This window comes from Trichoderma harzianum (assembly GCF_003025095.1).
Source record: "Trichoderma harzianum CBS 226.95 unplaced genomic scaffold M431scaffold_10, whole genome shotgun sequence".
NCBI classification, from domain to species: Eukaryota; Fungi; Ascomycota; class Sordariomycetes; order Hypocreales; family Hypocreaceae; genus Trichoderma; species Trichoderma harzianum.
The window spans coordinates 1,329,565-1,351,528 of NW_020209258.1; the positions used below are offsets into that span (position 1 = coordinate 1,329,565).

The 21,964-nt window shown below is 47.7% G+C and overlaps 7 protein-coding genes across 7 annotated transcripts; 2 read left to right on the plus strand and 5 right to left on the minus strand.

The window, feature by feature from the left end:
• Positions 1-27: 27 nt before the first annotated feature.
• M431DRAFT_497776 (hypothetical protein) lies at positions 28-225 on the minus strand (the record flags this gene model as incomplete). Its single annotated transcript, XM_024917636.1, has 1 exon — positions 28-225. One exon carries the CDS (start codon positions 223-225, stop codon positions 28-30), a length of 198 nt encoding a protein of 65 aa, XP_024772156.1.
• A 2,004-nt stretch (positions 226-2,229) lies between these two features.
• On the plus strand, positions 2,230-3,229 carry M431DRAFT_510652 (hypothetical protein). Its single transcript, XM_024919517.1, has one exon. The coding sequence runs from the start codon at positions 2,693-2,695 to the stop codon at positions 3,158-3,160; it is 468 nt and encodes a 155-aa protein (XP_024772157.1). The 5' UTR covers positions 2,230-2,692; the 3' UTR covers positions 3,161-3,229.
• A 4,193-nt stretch (positions 3,230-7,422) lies between these two features.
• On the minus strand, positions 7,423-9,187 carry M431DRAFT_522488 (hypothetical protein). Its single transcript, XM_024920503.1, has 3 exons — positions 8,492-9,187; positions 8,125-8,306; positions 7,423-7,871 (listed from the first exon to the last, which is right to left on the minus strand). Exons 1-3 carry the CDS (start codon positions 8,782-8,784, stop codon positions 7,468-7,470), a joined length of 879 nt encoding a protein of 292 aa, XP_024772158.1. The 5' UTR covers positions 8,785-9,187; the 3' UTR covers positions 7,423-7,467.
• A 3,413-nt stretch (positions 9,188-12,600) lies between these two features.
• On the minus strand, positions 12,601-13,970 carry M431DRAFT_121327 (hypothetical protein; the record flags this gene model as incomplete). The annotated part of the gene is made up of 2 exons (XM_024912129.1): positions 13,615-13,970; positions 12,601-13,491 (listed from the first exon to the last, which is right to left on the minus strand). The coding sequence occupies exons 1-2, from the start codon at positions 13,681-13,683 to the stop codon at positions 12,601-12,603; spliced, it is 960 nt and encodes a 319-aa protein (XP_024772159.1). The 5' UTR covers positions 13,684-13,970.
• A 691-nt stretch (positions 13,971-14,661) lies between these two features.
• On the plus strand, positions 14,662-16,978 carry M431DRAFT_121329 (hypothetical protein). The gene is made up of 4 exons (XM_024912130.1): positions 14,662-14,809; positions 14,936-15,086; positions 15,140-15,603; positions 15,709-16,978. The coding sequence occupies exons 1-4, from the start codon at positions 14,672-14,674 to the stop codon at positions 16,690-16,692; spliced, it is 1,737 nt and encodes a 578-aa protein (XP_024772160.1). The 5' UTR covers positions 14,662-14,671; the 3' UTR covers positions 16,693-16,978.
• Positions 16,979-18,569: 1,591 nt separating this feature from the next.
• Positions 18,570-19,991, minus strand: M431DRAFT_539234 (hypothetical protein; the record flags this gene model as incomplete). Its single annotated transcript, XM_024921046.1, has 1 exon — positions 18,570-19,991. One exon carries the CDS (start codon positions 19,989-19,991, stop codon positions 18,615-18,617), a length of 1,377 nt encoding a protein of 458 aa, XP_024772161.1. The 3' UTR covers positions 18,570-18,614.
• On the minus strand, positions 19,926-20,715 carry M431DRAFT_539240 (hypothetical protein). The gene has a single exon (XM_024921047.1). It carries the CDS (start codon positions 20,556-20,558, stop codon positions 20,004-20,006), a length of 555 nt encoding a protein of 184 aa, XP_024772162.1. The 5' UTR covers positions 20,559-20,715; the 3' UTR covers positions 19,926-20,003.
• Positions 20,716-21,964: the final 1,249 nt, after the last annotated feature.

A 21,964-nucleotide genomic window follows, 5' to 3' on the forward strand; every position in this document is an offset into this window, starting at 1 on the left:
TCTCCCTGTTTGTAATTGTGGTAGTTGTTACATTACTTGACAGCCGCCTCTTAGGCTGTTTGGACAGACGGGACTCGGGCATCCGCCTTCACGCATTTCATCGTATATGATCGTTACCCCCTGAGGGCAGTCGCTTGAAGGCGGCCGGGAATCCGGACAAAGAGCAACAAAGACGAGGTATTCTTTCCCGCAAACTGGGCATTCAGCCATATGCGCCGTGCACATTTATCTGGAGTAGAATAGCCCGTCAAGCACACTTGACGACAGAGATCCAAAGGTGGTCAGGGGTAGGCGACGTCCTTGTGATGACAACATGAGAGAGACGATCCTGGATCTTTGCTTCTGAAAGTGCCCGACGAAAATGGCAAGATGTATTACCGCGAATACAGCTCAAAGTTGAACCTGCTATCGAGCAAACAGCCTCCCCGAGAAGATTGCTGGGCCTGAAGTATTAAGGAAGATCAACACAAGATGTGGCTTCAAGCAGGAGGGAGGCTCCTATCCGAATGGAGACAGCTACCAACCGTTGCCACTGCCCAGTTCCTAGCCACAGCGGACTGGGGGGGGGGAGGAGTGGACAGGCGGGTTTGTAGCGGCCTACTCTCGGTGGCTGCTTCAGGGATTTACTGCCAGATGGCACACAATTGGCCTGTGTGAGACAGGCAATTGTAACAGCGAAGGAGAGCCATTTTGACAGATAAAATCGCGTGCACCACCGCATTTCTTTGTACTGGCTTGAGCAATGTGTGATCCGATTCGAATTGGGCACAGCAACAGAAAGCTCCGGAGCAAATGCTCCAGCTAAACGTGATAGGCTGAGGCAGCAGGCCGCGCTTACAAAACCGAGGCGAGCCCCAAAGACGGTCCGCTTTTTCTAGAATTACCTTCAGGAACTTTTCGTCCATCTCACCTGTGTTTACTGAAGTCTGCGGGAAAGGCCCAGCTTGGGGGCCCGCTGCCTGGCTTGCCTGAAATCTGCTGCCCACACGGACGGGTTGAACTTGGCGTAGGAGGTCCCGTGGCTGAAATTCGCCTTGGACCCTGCAGTCCCAGGGCATGCCTTGTAGATCAAGGTTTCGGCTTTGCCTCCTATTGATACTATTGGCTTTTTTTCTCTGTCACCCATGGCGTTTACCCGCAGCTAGTATCGGGACAGGACTTGAAGGGGTGTGAATGAGGCGCCCAGATGGCCCAGGCGCCCTCCTGGTTGTGATTGGGTCTCGGGGGGACTCTCCGAGGAACGTACATGCTTTGCAAGACCCGTTGGGGATCGGAGATATAGCTACCAAGCTACCCTGTGTCCTTGACATCGGGAGACCGACCCATACAAGCTCCGCACGGCATATGGAATTCCAGGCGCCACAGGGTGGCGTTGTAGAGTTATATCACCGTAACTTGTGCATTGCCGCCGGCCGTTTGGGGGCCATTTGAAAAGCTGCCAGCTTTTGAACCCGACCTTGGTCTCGTGGCTAAGGCAAAAGAGGCACCGAGGCTTTCAGTTTTCGTTTGTTTCACCCACTAGCACTTTTGATGACCGGTGAAGTAGTTTGCCTCATAGGAGGTGACGGTATGCTATCGCCATTATTACCACGGTTGGCGGCTGACGAATCACCTTCTACTAAGTACCTACTCTAGAGGCTTTCCCTGACCCGATTCTCCATTTCGAGGACGATCTCACTCTCAAAAAAGGGGCTATAACATGTTTAATTGGTCTATATACAAGACGATCATCTACATGGTGTTTGGCAGGATGAGATGGTAGGCACAAAGCTAGGCTGTTGACAGGTTCACATGCTTCAGCCACAGCGGCGGGGAAGTACACTACTCGTAAGTATTGTGACAGCGGCTCGGACGGATGATAAGCAGAGGAAAAATCCTATCAGACAAACTGATCTCGCTTCCGCAGTTCCTATCCCGACAAGTACAGCAGAATCATGTGCCAGTGTTACTTGGCTGATGCCACCCAAGAGGCGAGATGACGCCAGCAAGACGCTGAAAACAGCATTCTGGGTTCAGGGCGGCGAATTTCCCCTGGTTCTATCAATGTTTACACGGAGCGTTGGGCACAAGCCGGCCACGTGTGGCGGCGAGGCGGAAGCACATCCTCCACTATTCTGTTCAGGGACCTGAGCAACAGCGGAGTCTCGACGTGCCTATTCCCATTTCCGTGCAATGGGGTCAGCGACGCTATTGTTCCGGTTCTTCGGTACGGCATACGACTTACATGTTAGCTCAGTTTCTTACGGCTCGTTACGAATGTTCTTGGCCACCTTGAACGTGCGAATGCCGCCATGACCCTAGCAATGGTCTCAACAAAGGGCGTTGCGTTGAATGGAGCCTCGCGGAACCAATCAAACAAGCCGGCCAGGGATAGCCCAGGCTCCCGGCCCTTTCGTTGTGGTCTGGAACTGCTCGAATTGGCAAACCACGCGTCAAATTGATTGCGGAACAGATCTACGGGCGATTTTGATCCAATCTTCCACATCCATCATCTCGCGCCTCACAATCTCAACGGCCTTTGAGATTTGCCATCCAATATTCTTCGCCTAAGCTACGGCACTTGTTCCCGCCCAGCCAATGAGATGCCATAACGAGCCACACACGATTTCCCCAAGGGCAGCCTCGCGTGGTGATCGACAGTGGCGGCAGTGGCTGAGGTGTTCAACTTGCCACTGTCCGTGGGGGCTATCCAATGTCATGTTTACATACACTTGACACTGTCGCCACAGCTGTCGTCGTTTGTCGCCTTGATTCTGTCACGCCACCGCTGAGCGGCTTGCGTTGGACTGACGAAAGCCCGCCCAAACAGGATCGACATCCCGCGTCGGTAACAGTCCAAATAAGCTTCGTTCTTATTGCTAGCAGGTTTGCGGAAGACAAAATTTTCTGCGCGTTCTACCAATTTAAGAGAGCGGAGACTTTTGGTGCTGGCGGTGAATGGCTCAACATCGAAGCTCTGGGCGCCGGAGGTAATGCTCCTGCTGCGAGCTTGGCCGCAAATGGGAAAACTTTTATGCCGGGCTGTTTTTTCCAGGTTGCAAATGGGGCGGTGCGATTACCTAAGATGAGGCAGGACAGCGGCGGCTTCGAGTTTGAATTTACAAAAACACATGGATTGTGCTCGGAGTACGCCGTAGTATGTAGGATGGTCTGTGGCTGAGGCTATCCAGCTTCAGATGTTTATATATGGCTTTACCGGCCGATGTCAGAAGCTCAATCGACTTTTGGAGAGTGTGTTTCAGGCTGTTCTTGAAACTTATACTCGACGTATATGTCTTGCTAAGAGCGTTTGCTGTTTTGTATATTGTTTCCATAACATGGGCATATATGGATCAATGGATGGTAAATAGAATGTTATCTGTACGGGATAATTAACAGACACCGTCCATACGAAATAAGGCTATTCATTGGCCCAACACTTTCGTTCCCTCTTGGCCATGGAACGCCGGCCCGGCCACCGCCACCGGTGTTTTTGCCGAAAGGACGACACAATTGGATATCCTGTATACTTTGCTATCTCTCCCTTGCCGAGGAGGAATCAATTCATACGAAATCAAGAAGGCTAGACCAGCCAATCGATGTGGGGATGGTTGAGGCGAGAGTGACACGCGGACTCGGGGACAGGCGTACCCGGAGACAACCAAGTGAGGCGTACAGCCATTCAATTACAGAGATTTCATTATCGAAAGTCTGACATATCTTTTGGTTTGTTGCTTTTTTTTTTTTCTAGACCTGGGTCGTTCATGCCCCACTGGCCGTTCAAGACGCCGCTTCCCCTAGCTGTTGATAGGCAGAACTGGTGTTTTCACATGCCACATACCGGACCTCATCTCCGGCCTGGAGCCTGTTGACACCATGGGAACATTGGTGCGAGCAACACCACGCAGGGAGCATGCCTCTATGCTTGTTGCTGGCTATCCAATGAGGTTGCGTATGTCCGCATGGTGAATGAGTCGCAGTTCAGGGGGGCTTGGCTTAGTCCTGTAAAAGAGGCCATCCGGAATGGCGATTCGCGCATGAATGCATGCTCATTGATGCCTAAACTTGAGCAGATGACTCTTTTCGTACGAGTACTTCTCCCTTGCCTTGGAGGATTGAAAATTTTGCTCAGGGGGTGGAGATGGGCGACAGGTAATGTAGGAGGGAGGCTTCGGTCCGAGGATCCCACATCTTTGAGCCAACATGATATGTTCTACTGTACAGAGGATTTTAGAGCGTTCGTTGCAAAACGTTTTATATGAGCTAGAAGGAAAGCAAAGACGCTTCTTGGCTTAGAAACATTCATCCGTTTATCGAGGGCGAGACTGGTACATTGAATTCTAGTCACTGAAAGTACAGCAGCTTGAGTTTAGTTGTAGCGGTGAATCTCAACTACTCGGCATGCAGATTATCAACCGCTATGCGCCGCTGTGGATAGCCTAGGAGGAGAATCCCTGGCTTTTTGATTATAAATCGGGAGTGAAGCTGGCGCTAGAGATGTATGTTGCCCAACAGCTCGCCCATATGGAGCTGTGAATGGTTTGGGCTTCGGAACTTCATCCTCGTCGTACATCTATGTAGATCATTTTGTAACGGGAATTTTGTATTCTTTACAGCGGAATTGTGAAAGATTATGCGTAAGATACTACCTGTGAATCGAAAACGGGGAATATGATCCAAGTTCGCCGATGCTGTGGGAGTCCTTTGTTCCAGCAGCGGGCGTTCTTTTCACCCCGACGAGAGGGGCTCTGACCTATCAATGGAGAGATTTGAACGGCAGATGCTCTCGGTCTTAGGGGACGCTGAGAGGGTAATCATTTGTAAGTGACGATTGCGAATAGTGCGGTGCTTGGGTGTCGAAAGACGCCAACGTGTCTTATTTCCTTCCCCGCGCTACGCGGAGGTGAAAATTGAGACAATGGTTGAAGTTACACTCCCATGGCTTGTAGCTTTCTCCCCTTTATCCTTGTTTTCTTTGCTGCTTGTATTAAAATTTACTAGGACTCTGTTTGATCTCTTGTGGCACGAATTTATTCACGGCACTTGCGAGAATACTGGTTGCTCTGAAGCCAGGGATAAAACTAGTCAAGGGCAGCGAGCTTAGGACTGTGGTTGGGCGCATAGATAGTGCGGTACCCAGGTCCGATTGATTACCGAAAAATTCTCTATTACAAAAATCTTGAGAGATATTCTATTACATGAGATGCAATTTGTATGAGTTACACATGTCTCAGCCCAATACGAAGCCCAATCTTATTGCGGTCTCTGGTGGCTGCTTTAAAATATCTCATTACCATACGAGGCTTGAATTATTTATGGTAGGCGACCGCGGTGATTTCATGCGAGAAAATCGATTTAGTGATATGTCATAATTGTCAAAGGGGAGTTTTAATATATCGCGTGAACTTGTGCAAACAGTGTGCCCCACGCCCCTGGCGAGGGTGGGCACGGGATTTTGGGATTTCGCTATGATGGAGAATATCGAGAAAAAATACACTGATGCTGAGAATTATTTCATGAGGTAGACTAGATTCTTCCATCTTTGAATCTTCTTCATTGATCCAACATAAGACTATCAAGACTAATACGCCGTATGAAGGAGAGTGTTTGCCGGAAGCGTGATGGATACGCCGATATGTGGATACCGATACACCGGGTCCGGCTCGGAGACGGCCCCGCTGAAGATGGATTGTGATGCCGGCAGAGGTAAAATGCCATTAATAGCATATGCATTTAAGATATTGGATATTCCATTGGATAAACATGAGCGGAATCAATGGAAAGCCTGGTGAAGAGAGGAGAAACACCGAGTTGCACTGCAGTCAGATAATTGGACACATTACCATGCGGCGCATCCGGCCGTGCTTAAGGGTAGCAATACAGAGCTTCAGTTGCCAATTATCTGCGTTGACCTTGAATTGTTCTTTGTTATGTTGTATTTATTTCTCTTGTATATAATGAATCTCTTCGCTTTGCCTTCTTTGCAATTATCACACGGGTCCTCTGAACATGCACTGCTTACCCGGGAGGGTAGAGTGAGTTGGCGCCGCGCGCAATATCCCTTTCCCCAAAGTTCTCCATTAGAAACGGGGAAAGTTTATCATTTAACTAGGTAGCTTGGGGCAGAAACTGCATGTCTCTTTTCCATGGATCCGTATATAGAGAAGTTGTGGGGATGATTATGAAGAGAGTAAGAATGAGCATTTGAGAAAGGTGAATATAAGATTGGCAGCTTGTTGCCTATAATATTTTGAAGGGAAGTGCAAGATATTGATGTATGCAAGGCATAAGAAGAGGCTACTTTACTAGCTTTATGATTTCTTAGAATTCTCTCTTTGCCTCATTCCGGAACGTGTGAGAGAGGTGGCTTTATATATATTCGGAGGCTCTTCATGTATATCTGAAGTTGAGCATCGCTGTTCATCTGAGAGGGTTGTATACAGACGGAGTAACTATCTAGATTACTCGTACTATAGTGTGCTTTGTCAAGTCGTTGAAGCAGAAAAGGTTGGATTCGCTGATTGTCTATCTATATTTGCGGAGGAGAAACGGTCGGTGCAAGGATGGTGATGATTTTGGGCGTGTTTGGCGTCCGCTTTCCTCCCCAGTACGAGGGCTAATTATGACGGCTGTATAATGATTTCAAGCGTTGAAGATGCCAAGTAAGCAATTATGACAGTTAAAAACGATTGAGGGTTTCGCGACAAGAAATGTTTTGAACAAAGGGCTCTCACGTAATGTTCATACCATGCAGCACGTCTATTGCACTACGTGACTCTCATACAGCATGATCGGCCGCCAGAAACTACAGGGCTAGACTCATTGATGGCTAAGCCGGAGGCTGAATGACATTAATCTTTCCCCAGTGTCTCCATGGGATGATTGATGATGAAGGTCATTCATTTATGATGCTTTTCTGACTGCAAGCTGCCGTCGTGGTTCATTCCAGTGAGATTTTGGTTGCCCCGGCTCAAAAGGTTTGGCTCAATTTAACGATTTCGTCAACTTACTTATACGAGCATATACGACCGTTGGCAATCAGATGTTACAAGCTGGTCACGGACACAGCGTTCATGGTGCGACGATGGAGAAAGATTTGAAGTGACTAACTTTTGAATTGGCACTCAGACGCAGCCACGAGTAGCGCAGTGCCTGTATAAGACTTGAAGGATGAGTTACTATTGGGAGAGTAATTCAACGTGAGTTATACACTGAGTTTGTGAAAGGGTATCTGAATAAGATAAAATTTAAACTGTCGATTGGATGATGTTGATCGGATTTTGGGAAGTAAGATAGCCAAATAGACCAATGAGAAGCGATGGCATGAAGAATAAGGGACTATCGTGAAACCCGTAATGCACTATAGGCAATGATGCGAATGCATCAGTACTTGTAATTAGTGAACTGCTTTCATGTTATTGAGACGATTCACAACTATGTTATCTCCGGTAGATGGTTGCTGTATTAAGAACTAACTAAGGTCTAGTATCAGTTCACAGCCTCATCTATCGCAATGTAGTCTGTGCTTTTGGCAACCTCCTCCCAGTCTTCGCAAATCTTGATCGTCTCTTCGCATTTTGTCTTGACCCTTTCCCAGCCATCTGATCCCAAGGGTACTCGGAGAGGGATCTGCTTCCCAGCAGCCATGCCCGTGCCCTTGACGAGCTCAATCATTCGCGTCACGGCTTTGTCGGCGTCACCAGGCTCTTTTCCAACGAGCGAGGTTTCAAACTGCCGAACACCGGCATTGAATTGAGCATAGTCTGGGTTGCGGGGTTCCACATGGTTGATGTTGGAAAACACCTTGGTGCGGAAGTACCCAGGATCGACAATGAGAACCTTGATGCCAGGAGAGAAGATGGCCAGTTCTTTGGCGAGACATTCAACAGCTCCTGTATTTGGCTGAAATTAGCATGCATGGCCCATGAATGTCAGTGAATAGCCTAAATCGTGTAGTTTCGGCTGGAACATGGGTGGTAATTGGGGACACGGCCGGCAGAGAAATGGCGTGGGACATTGCTGAATCCGTGATTCACCGTGCTCGTTTCAATAAGTGAGGTAGGATGGGTGTTTTAGGAGACTAGATTGACCTTCCAACCTTCCGGATCCCCTTGTAAGGGCAGGCAATTGAGATTAGGCACATACCTGATAGAGCAAACTTGGCTGCACAATAGCTGCCAGCACTAGGATCGGCATGCCACGCCGCTTGAGAGCCTACATACAGAAGCGTACCCTTGTTCCTTGCTCGGAAACGAGGGAGGACAGCACGGGTGATGTTGAGTGGACCATGGAAATTCACTTTGAAAGAAGAGTCCATGTCTTCTTGCCTAGTCATGCCCCAGGATTTTTAGGGCTGATCAGTATAATGTTACATTGTAGAAACGTGTTACGGAGATATGTTGGGGGAATGTTATTGCGAAGATGGGGTATGAGACGACAATGAGCAATTACAAGTATGCGTCTTGTTAATGAGCAAAGTCAATAAAGGCTGTGCTTATCGATATCCACTTACGTTAATTCCTCAATCGCTCCGCTGACGATGAAGCCAGCATTATTGACCACGATGTCGATGCCCCCTGGATAGATCTCCCAAGCTTCGCCGATTTTGGTCTGGATTTCGGCGGCAGGCGCCGTGACATCCAGATCGAGAATCGCCGCTCCGGTGTCTTTGAGATGGGAGAGCTTCGTATCGGCATTGCGACCTGTGGCTATGACATTATCACCGGCGGCCCGGAGCTGGCGTACTAGGATTTCGCCGAATCCGCTAGAGCAGCCGGTGATGAACCACGTTAAAGCAGTCATCATTTACACTAATATAATTTGTCTTTCTTTGGTAATTTCTTCAGGAAGAAGGTGAATGCACTTCGCAGCGTAGTATGATCTACACGTATGCGTGTAAGCACGGATTGGTCGTGGCAACAACCCTGGAGGGGGGTCTGAATGTTGTTAGTGAGATAGGCGAAGCCCGGTTGACCGATCATGTGGTGGAATTCTTTTGCTGGGGTTTAGGGTTTCCTTTCTCCTTTATTCTCTCTTTTGGCGATACACTGTAGCTACAGCATCGGCGTACGATTTATCTTCTACCCTTGGTGGTGTTGTAGTAATGATGGAATTCCGGCAGGGTAGAGAAGGGGGTTCAAAAGCTGCGGTGGGGGAGATTTATGTGCTAAAAAAGGTTGACAACATAAGAGAGGAGCCTGAATTCAGCACACGAAGTCAAAAAGATTTCTGGAAATTGATACTGCAAGTCGCTTATAAATACTTTTGTTGGTAATCGAAGCAGGATCAAAATTGGCGGGGGAAAAGAGGAGAATTGAAGCATCATGTTGGTTCAGATTAGAGCCAACAACTGTATTGCTACAACCGATATTGCTACAACTGTTGGCTGTCTCATGGAGGAGACGACCATCTTGGAGCAGTAAAATCGGCGCTATGCCCGTTATGCAGGGGCATTCTGTCCCTGCGTCTTTTCTTTTCACCAAGTTACATGTCCTGTAGATTCCGAAACTGCGCGGGATGTCCAGGGCAAACGACACTAGGGGATGCAAGATGCTGCTCCGGCTTGCCTATTCGGAATACGCACATGCCTTAGCTTAGGATGCATGCCCTTGGAACGGCCCATATAATTCCTTTAGACTGCAGGGCATGTGGTTGGACGCCGCCTCCGCTCAGGCGATTATACAAATTTTCAGGGTTGGTATGTCAGTTACTGTAGGCTATAGCATACATGTACTCTCTTCATGCCTGTTATAAATTCTGTGATAGGATGGGCGATTTTGTCCGAGGCCGAAAACCTGAGAACCATCTACTGGGAACATGAAGGCAATAGGACACATAGTACAGCGAATAAACTCGGCTTCAGCTCCCACTGGAGCGGTTCTGATATCCGCTCTTGTGCATGACATTTACATCAGACGATCAAGTCGCAAATGCAGACTATAAAACTCGCAGGATTCGGCTCCAGTTTTCCCTGCATTACAGCATCCCAAGCTTAGAGTCAACAGCCAAGCGTAAATTGGTGCGGTTTGACACAAAAAAGCTCGCAGATCATGGTTCCCAACGATCGCACCCCATGCGGACCATTCGCACGGGATTGAATCTCTCTCCTGCGTGATAACTATGCCTGAGATTAGGTGAAATGTGCACTTCGTGAGTAGTATATACATGCCTAGATGAAATATACTTATGATAGCAGAGCGATGCTAGTAGGGATATGTATGCTAGGCAGTGGTTGGCTCATTATGAGCTGTTGGAAGGCAACCGGTATCATCCAAATCCACAGAATGTATTTGATAGTGTAAAGCATGTCTCCAAAATGATTTCTCCATTTCTTCCTGCAGTATAGAAGTCGCCATATCTCGTAGGAGTCAAGATTTGTAGCCATGAAGCATGGCTCGCAAGATGTTCAACGTTGAAAGGAATGATGGACCCAATGTGTATTGAACAATAGGCCTACATGTTGGTAGCATTTACGACCTTTTCGTCGGCGTAATTAGCGCTTAGCTCCGTCCGGAGTATTACTGCCCGGACATGCTACTTTGTATGCGGGCCGCTCGAGCTAGCAAAAATCTCGAGTCCAGGTAAGGTTTTGGCTGCTGGCGGATCCAGGCACGGCATCTCCGTGCTAGTGAAGCCGCAAACGGGCCGTCCAAGGGACTGGCTTGCTGCCGAGGCCGGGGATCGGCAAAGAAGGCCATGTGCTTCTATGAGAGATTCTTGGCCGCCCCTCTTCGCTGTAGATCAGACTTATGAGTAGTCCTACATGAAGCATGCAGTACGAGTACGGAATACAGGGTGGTAACACCTAATATATTGCTAGTACCTCAAGACACAAACGCCCTCAATTAAGGAGTGAGCAAACGCTCTTTACTCAATGCAGCTCTATTTAGCTGCATACCATTGTATTTCCATGTTAGTAACGATGTAAGGTATAATTATACCGTAGTTACAAGTAGACAGACCCTGTACCAATACCATGCAATGACATTTATGCAGAAAGCCCCATTGAAAAGCACCACCACGGGCCGCATGCATAGCCTTGTGGCCTTTTGAGTGGTTTGACCAACTATGACGGAGATCATCGGTTTCCGAACTGGGAACTGGCCGATCCTTTTCCTTCTCTAATTGGACTCAGAAGCCACGGCGACGCCGGTAGACTGCTTCAACACCAATATGCCCGATATACGAAGTATCTGGTGGTTACGAGCCATTCGTCAACATATGAAGCAAAAGAAGGGAAAAAAAAGAAGAACAAGGAAAGAAAAAAGAAATAAAAGAGAACAGAAAGCTTTAATAGGCTTATCCGCATGAAAATAAACAGTTGGTGAACTCTCGAGTCAGAAGAAAGGCACAGCTCGTACTCCGTATTTACGAACGCTTTCCCGGCTTCGGTGGCCGCTGTCATGCGCGTCCTAGGGAGGCGTGCTTATTCGTATAATCAGTTGATACTACGGAATACTGGAGACAAAATCCCGTTATGGTTCGGTGTTTTGCTAGAGCCCGACTTGCGCTTCGTGGCCCTGTAATAACTGGGTCTTACGCTGACATCTTGCATGTGCTTGTATGCGGCCAGTTTCCGACCCGCCGTGGCGGGATCGATGAACACCGCCGCCAGAGGGGGTCATATTGGCTTAATTCATCTTGTTAAAAGAAATATATTGTTAATTTATGTCGTGAAATCTAAGGCCGTGTGGCTAGTAGGTGCCAACCCCTCGGAAGAACGGAAGGTGGCAATATGTTAGATGTATGAGACCAACACGAGTCCTCCCTAGAAGGGGAATCCTATGGAAGAAATAATTTATTCTTGGAATACTCAGCTTCCCCGATTCATGAATGCATTGCCCAAAAATGGTAGTCTGTGGGTTATTCTTGGCCTATTGTAAGTTCGGCATGCACGCTGTAGATCGCGGTTCAGAATAACACATGGAGGAGGCCAACATTGGACGGGCTGCCTTTTATGATAGACATACAAGACGGCATCCAATTGCACCTGTCACATCGCATGTTTGCAGTGTCATGACGCCGCCGTAACATCCGAGTGCTCTTTTCCCTGCCAGTTTACCTTTTTCTCTGACATCCCTTCTCTGCTTCTGGAATATTCTTGAGGTTTGACCAGCCCCGTATCAACCCTGACGTGTAGATGCACTTGTACGTGCATATCTGAGACACACCCTGGGAACCTGTTTGGGCCTTGCTTTCAGCTTTCTCCGCAATGAGATGGACAAATGATGGACAGAAGATTTTTACATTCTACTGGAGTACTGATTCTGCAGGAACAGTTTGCCAAGTTCAATTGAGACCAAGTGGCCTGCTTGCACACCCCTTGGATCCATGGCCTTGATCTCACACATAAGCACTTACAAGAGCACCTTGTGCTTCAGCAAGCAGGTGCCTGCATGGCCGCAGAGAAATCCGACGGAGCGTACTCCGTCTAAACGTTGCATTTGTTACCTGAACCCGTCCTCTATCCACCCATGCATGCATACTACTATGACATGTGGCAACTGCTCACACGCAGCTCGCACCCTCATCCGCCACTAATGCTTATGAAGCATATGCAAGGACATGGGAGAACAATGGGACTGCATCATTAAATTGTATTCTCATTTTTTCATTATTGGTTTACTTTTTCAATGCTGGCAGAAGATACAGCGCTGCCACCCAGAGGCACCACAGCTTCCACACCACCTCGTCCCACCACTGGCCCATATTCTTCAACGCAAGCACTGACATTGCGCCTCCTATGCTTGTTGATGCTGCCCATCCCCATGGAGACGCATCCCAGAAGAACGGACACGCTACCGACCAGAAACAAACCATGACTGCTAGTGATATTCGCGCCGCGGCCTCGCCGTACAGCAGGGGCACCGTGTGTCTCCCACGAGCCATATCCCCCTCAATGTCTGGCAAGTCTTGTGCGTGGACCGTTGTCATTATGATGGCTCCAGTCATCAAGATCCAAGCAAAGCCTTCTGGTAGCAGTTTTCCTCCAGAGAGTGTGGCTAATGCCCCCCAGCTAAAACACATGAGACCACCTGCGTTCAGCGCATTTCGAATCCAGATGCCGCTGTTACTACCATCTAGATCGTTGTACATCCAGACGAAGACCATTAATGTGATGCTCGCTGTGTAACCGCCAGACAGGATGCCCAAGCCCATTGTGGCCACAATGGCGACGAGGAGCCAGTCTCGTGCTTGCTCTGGAGAAATTCGTCCCGAAGGCAACGGCCTCCATGGCTTGTTGATTGTGTCTTCTACAATAGACCCTTCAAGGCGTTGGTTCGCGATATCTTCAACCAAAAGATTCATCCAAATCCACGCGAGCATCAACGGCACACGAGAAGCTATATTCCATACATCTGGGAACTCGCCCTCCCCTAAGTGTGCGGTGGTAAGCTTTGTTGTCGATAATGCTGCTGTAATGGCGAATATGCTCTGTGGTGCAATGACTGTTTTGAAGTCACTTTTGGTGAAAAGAAAAAGTGTCTTGAGATCATATAATAAAGATCGACTCTGTATCAGAGTTGGGAAATGTCAGCACCTAATCACGTTCTCATAGTTTTACCAAGCATAAGAGTGGTATATGCTGACTGGGGCCCAACTCTTACTTACAGACAGATTATGAGTGTGTTCTACATCAGCAATCTCAATGGCGATTGGGCCGGAAGTTGTGACTCCCTTTTCTAACAAGGTGTAATTGTCCATCGCTGGAGAACAGGAAGGGAATTATTGCGGCTTCCCCAGCAAGTTAAGAGAGGGATGGGAGATGATTCTTTACCAAGACGAAGAGGTTGTACTATAAACAGGGGAAGCGGATCTTGCCTAGCTATATGTAGATGAACTCATATCCGGCGCACGTTCACTCTCCATTGACCTTTTTCTTCTAACAGGAACCAAGGGCATGAATGAGGGTATTGCACCACTTCACTACATGGCCCCGACCTTCAATGAGACCAGGATCCACGGTGCCTTTTCCGCGATCATCTTTCCAGGTCCCAGGGTCTGTGCTGTATGGTTTTTGTGGAGAGAGATGTGACAATGAATGACGATCCCGCGATTCCGGCTCACTCCAAGCTGTCATTCACTAATATAGTTCTATTTCCACAGTAAGAGGAGCCGGAGTCTTTCGATTAAAGTTATGTCCAACTCTCACAACAGAGACTTTTGTCAACTCCCAGCTCAGAAACCAACATCACCACGCTTGGACAAACCAATAGCCCACGCTCATTGTGCTGTGGGTCGTGCTTAACTTCAATTACTTATACCCCCTCAATAGTGAAGCACACGCCCCGCCCCCCTGCTAACACCGATGCTTGTGCTTTCATACATAATGGTGTATGGTAGCACGAATGAGCAGGTAGCAAACACGATTCTGTTCGCTCCTCGGTCAGTATGCTGACCAATCTATGTATTCTCCAGACAATTCTACCATATAAGCAAATTGACCGCCTGCTAATACTCTATTCCTGCAAATCATCAGATCCAACTCGATACTGTCGCCTCTTCCTTGCCATCACATCGGGTCAATCCCTGAAGTTTTGATGATACAGGCTGATATCAGGTTTCAATAATACGATCTACCGTAGTTTTTTGCAAGGAGGTCTATTTCTTCTCCAAGAGTAGACATTGCCGCCAATGACCGCTTCTCCTTCCGAAAATTCCGTGCAATCTCACTGAGAAGCATCCCCTAGCCATGGCCTTTCACATTATCCCTGCTTGCGCTTTCGCAAGCATCTGTCTAGGACTAGCCACGTTGTCATATTTCCACTTGCAGCAACCTCGTAACGTTCTTTGGTATACACAAGCCGCGGCCATCGTCTTCTTTGAATGGGTGCGTTAAATGCACTACTCAAATTTTCCGCGTTTCCGAGTCATTCGAATCAAGGACTATACAAAAGCCGTTTCACGTCGCACTATTTTGCTTCTCATTGATCGCTAATGTGGTTGTTTGCCATAGTTCTTCTCGAATCTAGTCTACAAGCTCGCTTTCCATCCTCTCGCCAAATATCCAGGACCTTTGATCGCGTCTCTCACTGACTGGTACACTGTTTATTGGATCGCCGAGGGAGGCCGCCATCTGGAGCTTCATAAGCAGCATAAGAGACATGGTACGTTTCTTGTCATTGATACGCCATTCTGACTCGTCAACTTACGCTCAAAGGCAAATTCGTTCGATTTGGACCGAACCGACTATCAATCAACTCTGCAAAGGCGTCTCGAGACCTTCACGATGTCAATTCCAACACTTTCAAGGCTGATGCGTATGGCTCTTTCAAGCGCTTCTTTGGAGCAGAGATGTCTCTCACTACTGTAGACCACAAGGCGCATGCTTTCAGGCGTCGAGTCAATATGACTGCCATTACACCGGCTGCGGTTAAAGAATTTGAAGACCAAGTAACGCCGCATCTTGATGAGTTTATCAGCATCATCGGCGAGGGAGCTGGGAGCAAACCACAAGGAGAGCATGGCTGGAGCCCAGGTAAAGACATGTCATACGCCGTCGCTTTCTGTATTGCCGATATCATGGGCTCCGTGACTTTTGGCCGAACATGGAATGTCCAAAGAGATCCACAATATCGACACTTTGTTAAAGATTTACCCAATGGTGTTGCTGGAATCCACTTGGTAAGTCAAATCGAAGCTGCGTTGCTGGGTCTATTTACAGAGGAATAAATAACGGCAATGAGAGATCCACGATACTATCGGACTGGCTAACATTTTGCCCTTAAGGTGGGCCATATGCAATCCCTCTTTTTCTGTAATCTACACAAGGTATTGTTCAAAGAACTCATCGTTGGCGTGGGCAACTTGATGTCAGTCAGCCGATCTTTCGCCCTCTGGCGATTGGAGCAGCCATCTATGCCGTACAGAGATATTTGGCAAGCGCTTCTTGCATCGCGCGATCCTAAGACTGGCAATGCCTTCTCTACAGAAGAACTCATTTCGGAAGCGAGTCTTTTCATCATTGGTGGTACTGATGGTATGATCACGGCAACAACTTCAACCTTGTTTTATCTGACACACAATCCCCGTACCCTTGAACGTCTAACCCGCGAGATTCGTGAAGCTTTCCCCCTATCACCTGAAGACATGGGAAATAAGGGGTCCAACGTAAAGTGTCCTATACGATTTGCTTCTGCGGAACTTCAGAGGATTGAGTACTTGCCTGCCTGTATTGACGAGGCTATGCGCATGTCACCCCCCGTTCCAAGCATCTTGCCACGCGTCGTAGGCCCTGGGGGGTTGACGGTTGACGGAGATTATTTCCCAGCGGGTGTTAACTTGGGAATACCGCACTATTCCATGCATCACAGCGAAGACAACTTTGCCGAGCCGTTGACATATGCGCCTGAGCGCTGGTTCCTTGAGGAACGTACCAAAGGACTTAAAGACGGTTCCGTCCCAGTGTCAGGCAAGGAGTCGCCCAAGATGCGACCAGCAGTGGGACAAGCTTATGGATTCACTCCATTTGGTGGTGGCCGTAGTAGCTGTATTGGAAAATACCTGGCTTACCAGGAGATGTCCATCGTTTTGGCTCGCCTCATCTGGCTTTTCGACATTCGCCTGGATCCCAGCAGCAACATGGGCGAAGGAATTGGCGATGCTCGGGAAGGCAGAGAATGCAAGACCGAGTTTCAGCTGTATGACCGGTTTGTCAGTTCACAGAAAGGACCAATGCTGCAATTCCGATATCGAGAGGAGTTGGCTGCATAATTGGAGCACTGTATTGGCCTGAGAGCAAAACACTTGTTGATGCGAAGACTAAAATAGGTGCTAGATGACTACGTCGTGTTTATTACGCATATATAACCTTTTATTTTGCCTAAAAGTGGTCGAAGACAAGGGCCAAAAACTAGGAGGTATAAAATAAAAGCACACTACCGTCATATTAATCACTCTGCTGAGGTATATCCTACCAAGTGGCTGGGCAATACAGACTGATGGGGACTGGGTAAATGTACTTAAAAGAGGGATTGCGAATCGATCAATTAGAAAGTCGACAATTAATTAAATTGGCGTTGTCATCTAGAACAGAATGCTTGATGGGCCCTCGTTTGCGAAAGAAACAGGGTACATGACTCCCAAAGTCTCCCGATTTCGTTGACCGACTGACTCGGTGTCCTGCCTGACCTGGCTAATCCACATTCTCTTTCAGGAGCAACCCAAATTAGAGTGCTGATTTCTTACTTCGTCTGATTGTTCTCTCTTCTTGACGAGGATACATAATTCTTTGAGACTGAAGACGCTAGATATCCAGCATCGCTTTGCTAAGTCGCAGCAGGTCCAGAAGGAAGTTTCTTTGACTTTCAGTACCTCTACAAGCCATAGGAGCCATTTCAATTGCCAGCATCCCATGATGAGCTCCATCAAGGCAGGGACACAAGTAAAGCACATCTATCTTCGGATTTTGCTCACGGGCCACACAATCTTACACCCTCCCCCCTAGTCACTAAGATGCAACGCGCTGCTGATCGGTGTTAGACGCTAGCTCTTGCTTATAAGGGCAAGAGGGGATATGAGCCCCGAAAATCGTAACATGGATAGTTGAGCGGTGATGACTCCATAGGATGGAATCCCAGACTGTGGGAGACGCTAGCCGCGAGTCGAAAACTGATCATCTTGGGGGGGGGGGGATGGTCTGCATCACCATTTGCATAAATGTCACGTATCTACTGCCAAGCAGATGAGAAGAGTAGCCTATCTCCATTGTTCATTCAAGGAGGCTCGCGTAGAATAGACGAAACCGAGTAAGAAGAGTTTATTAGTTGAACCATACTGCAAGGTAGCGCTAATTCGTTGGCTCGGAGAGTTTTGGACGCCATGTATCGGGGAGCCTGCGCGAAGATCCCGAGAAGGTGAGCTAGCATAGCAAGAATAAACTAATCGAGACACGTGGAAGACAAACGCAATAGATAAAACGATAGATTACAGGCTCTGGGGTATATCTTAAAAGTCACTCCCATATATCTGAGAGCAAGTTGCTTTTCCAGACTTGTCAGCGCCATGACAGAAATGACTGTTGGCCATGCAGTATGCTCAAGCGAGACCCGCAATCTTGGCGAGGTCATTGTGTTGTTGGATCTATTCTCCGTGAGGCAAGCTGAGAAACCACCGAGACTAATGTAGATCTTCGGGATGTGCAAACAAGGGTTAGGCCATCCCAACTTTGTATCATTAATCGGGTTTCGCGGAGTTGGTGATGACTTCTGGGTGCTTGGGGCCGTTTGTTGTCGTGATTCGTGTTAAGCGACAGAATCACTGCAACCCGCTTAAGCTAAGCCATTGTGTATATTCGGTGACAATAATAACTCATCGGAGCGAAACATTGGTTGGTTCTACGGCGGAACTAGAAGCAAACATGTTCTTTTAGTGCTCAGCATATTGGAGATCCACCGATGACTTTTGACCGTACATTGCCCTCCCGAAGCGCGTAATGATTGTACGCTACCTCGGTTCGACGAAGGTGCTCAAGCACAAAAACATTCTTACATACACTTCTCTACAATGTCTAACACCTATGAACATCCCTCTAAAACTCAAAGCTACAATCGCTGTCGGTTCCGTCAAAAAGGGTTGCTATTGCCAAAAATCTCCGCATGTGAAAGCTAGACTGACCATACCATACGTGGGAATGCTTACACCAAGATAACCTCGGTAGGCTCAACTATATCAAAAATTCCCTGCACCTTGGGGTTTGAGCCATCAAAAACACCAATCCTGCGAAATCGTTGCTCATCCTCCACCAAACGTAACACAAGGCCCGTCTGGACTTTGGTCCAGGCGACTTTATCTTTGAAGAGAAGAAAGAAGACAAACTGTCCGTCATATAGTTCAACTGGTTCAACTTCATCCAAGAAAATTGATGGAGGGGGTGGATTATCGGATTCCAGGAATAGTTCTGTAGGGTTTATTTCGAATTCCCCAGACGGCAAGAGTTGCCAAGTCGGATTTCCAATGTAGTGCATGTGGACTCGTTTGGACAGCCTATTTCCTCTGTGCTTATAGTCCCCAACAGCGAGTTTGCCTCGGAGCCTCATCTCCCACCTAGAGGCGCGAGACATGTCGATAGATACATAGTTGACTGACACAGAAAGCAATTCAACCAGGATTTGGTCATGTTGCACACTGTGCCCGCACCTAGAGTAATCAACAGCGCCATAAATGGACATCCAAGACCAAATTGGCGCTCTCAGCGCTCTTTGTATATTAGAAGGCTTCACTGCGACCCATAATAGCTCGAAAGGCAGAAATACCTTCCACAGTCCAACCAGGTACTCTCCAAGATGTGGTCTTAAAAGCGAGATTATACCAGCAAAAGCAGCTGCTCGATCTTCTGCTCTGGTGAAAGACATGCTGCAATATGCTTGAACGAGTCTTGCACAGTAAGTAAATGGATGGCTAGCATTGAGCTTCCGTCTGAGGCTGAGCTCTTCATAGAGAGAAAGGTGATCTAAGTATTTGCTTATGTCTTCCAGAGGGATACCTAGGTCTTTACCTAGTATTTCGAACCCGAACGTGTTTATATCAAGGTCAGCTGAATACGCTCGCGTTAACTCAATCCAGCGAGGTGCTGTTGCAGAACCTGCATAATGGAGCAAGTTTGATGCAACATTTTCTAGAGCCGAAGACGTAAGAATAGTACGCTTCCCACCGTTGCTGAAGCTTCGATATTTTGTTACGGGATGGTAATCTTCTGAGATGGATGCTGGCATTCCATTCGGGAAAATTTCCGAAGCCCGGAGTTCGTCACAGTGCCAGTACAGCTGCTCACGGCAACAACGCAAAACTCGGGGTGCCAAAAGAACTTCTTGTAGCACCCAGCCGCGAGTGTATAAGACATGATGTTTAAACACATCTGAATTATTGACCAGATACTCTCTCTGGCCTGAAATCCCGTTGCAGGGCTCTGGTTGAATGGCACGAGGATTCCTCATATAAAGACAACCTTGGGAAGAATCTTTGCCATCGGTTGCGGCAATGTTACAGATGGAATTCTTATACACATTGCCCATTAGAGCCGCTTCTCATAGCCAATCATCCCAGTCGTCCTGTATGATGCATAAGGAGTCGATCCACAGATATGAACAGCCCAAGTAGTTTGCCAATTGTGCAGCTTGTAGAAAAGTCTTTGGTAACTTTTTTGTGTCAATGTTTTGCTGAAACGCGGAAAGTGATGTTTTTACGAGTCGCAGTGGACTGCCTCCGCCCCAGCAGTGACTCAGGGTCGTGTATGGAACGGCTGGAAGTTGTTCTGTTGAACAATGTAGCCGCACTCGGATACTCTCCCCTTCGGACTGGAGAAACAAAAGTCTACTAGGCTTGAATGCTACGTCTGTAGGACGTTTATTGCGACAGTGGGCGTGGTTTGTCTTACAAATCTGTCGCCACTGAGAGACTTGTTGCAAAGAGGTGTGCGATCCCGTGTTATTGGACAAGGGTTGAGATGCAATGTCACTAGCTTCCAATGAAGCCAGCTTGAAACTACATCTTGCTGCGGAATATTCTCCTCTAGGTTCCTCGGAAATGATGGTGAATCCTAGGATAGAAGCTTCGAATGATGTTGTTGGCTTCCAAACCATAAAAATCGCGTTTCAGTCCCCTTCTTTGTTCCCAAACAGTGGAACAGACACGACAGCCAGCTTTGACCGATGCGGCGAGAGAGCCAGAAGTCCAATGATGAGCACCTTGAGAATCATGTCGCTCTTTCATAGCCTTTACTACAGTGCGACTGCAAAGTACACAAAATTGAATGGGATGTTTTGAAGTCGTTGAAGGGCTTTCCGGAGAGAGATATATGTATCGGTCCTGTCGTGCAAGAAAGAGAATCATGAACATTGTTGTGGAATGGGGCAGAGCAAAGTATCCTACTATCGCAAAATGATCAAGAAAAGGAGACAAGACAGCCGTAGACCTGGAGATACTGTAGAGCCATCCGATCCAGAAGCTCAGCAAGAAGCTCAGCAAGACGTAAAGGCAAGTTGACCAGCCTGTGTTGTATCGTAAATTGGCGAGCTCGGTATTAACCGTCCAATCCTGTTTCCCCCCAACAGTAAGCTGCACCAAGATAGTGAGCAAGGTTGTCCCATATAGAAATGCACAGTGATTCAGGAACTCGTATTCGAAGACCCAAAATCCGTATGCTGCAAACGCACCCCACCATGTGAGGTTGACGACACCGTTCATTATTTGTAGGAAAGTTCGTCGGCCACGACCTCTTGTCCTAAACAGCACAAGCCATATGATTTTGAAGACTGGAACGACAAGTCTGGATTTGTTGTCCTTGATGAAAGCCTTCCTCAGGGCTACGAATGCCGGTCGACTCGTTTTGGGTCGGCAATACCATGCCCAGATATATGCGGCTATGATGCCACATATATGCATACTTGTCCAGAAATTATTCGCAAAGTATCTATTCCGAGGATCATGGAATCCTTTCGCACCAGCAATGAATCGAAGAACCGCAGCATAATCTGAGAAGAATTGCAACATGGTGGAATGCGTGAAGCTAAGTGAAGCAGAAGAAGCGTGAGTTGCAAAAATGCATTTGGTGATTCATGGAGGAAAATGAAGGGTGAAGATGTCGATAGGCGTTTTCGATGCCAAGATCAATACCTAGTTTGAGCTGTAATTCAGCCTTATCATGTAGCTCAGCTCAACTGGCTCATCAAGCGTGGCTGTGGTAACGCGAGCTGAATGAGGGGTATTTGAGCAGTGCAGCAGTTGAGAATTGGGAATTATGAGAGTAAGATGTCATATTCGGATTTGATAGACAGTAAATTCAGGTGAAAATGAACATTTATCATAAAAGGCTTAACACATATTGGCCTTCATCATAAAGAGAAGTTGAGGTGATCATTGTGCCAAATATACGAAGTAGCATGAGAACGGAAAATAGCCTCTAGCCGCAGCACTTTGGAGCTTGTAGCACTAAAAGCTGCTCTCATTCATACTGCTCAACTCTACAGAATTTGTTCTACAGCATGTA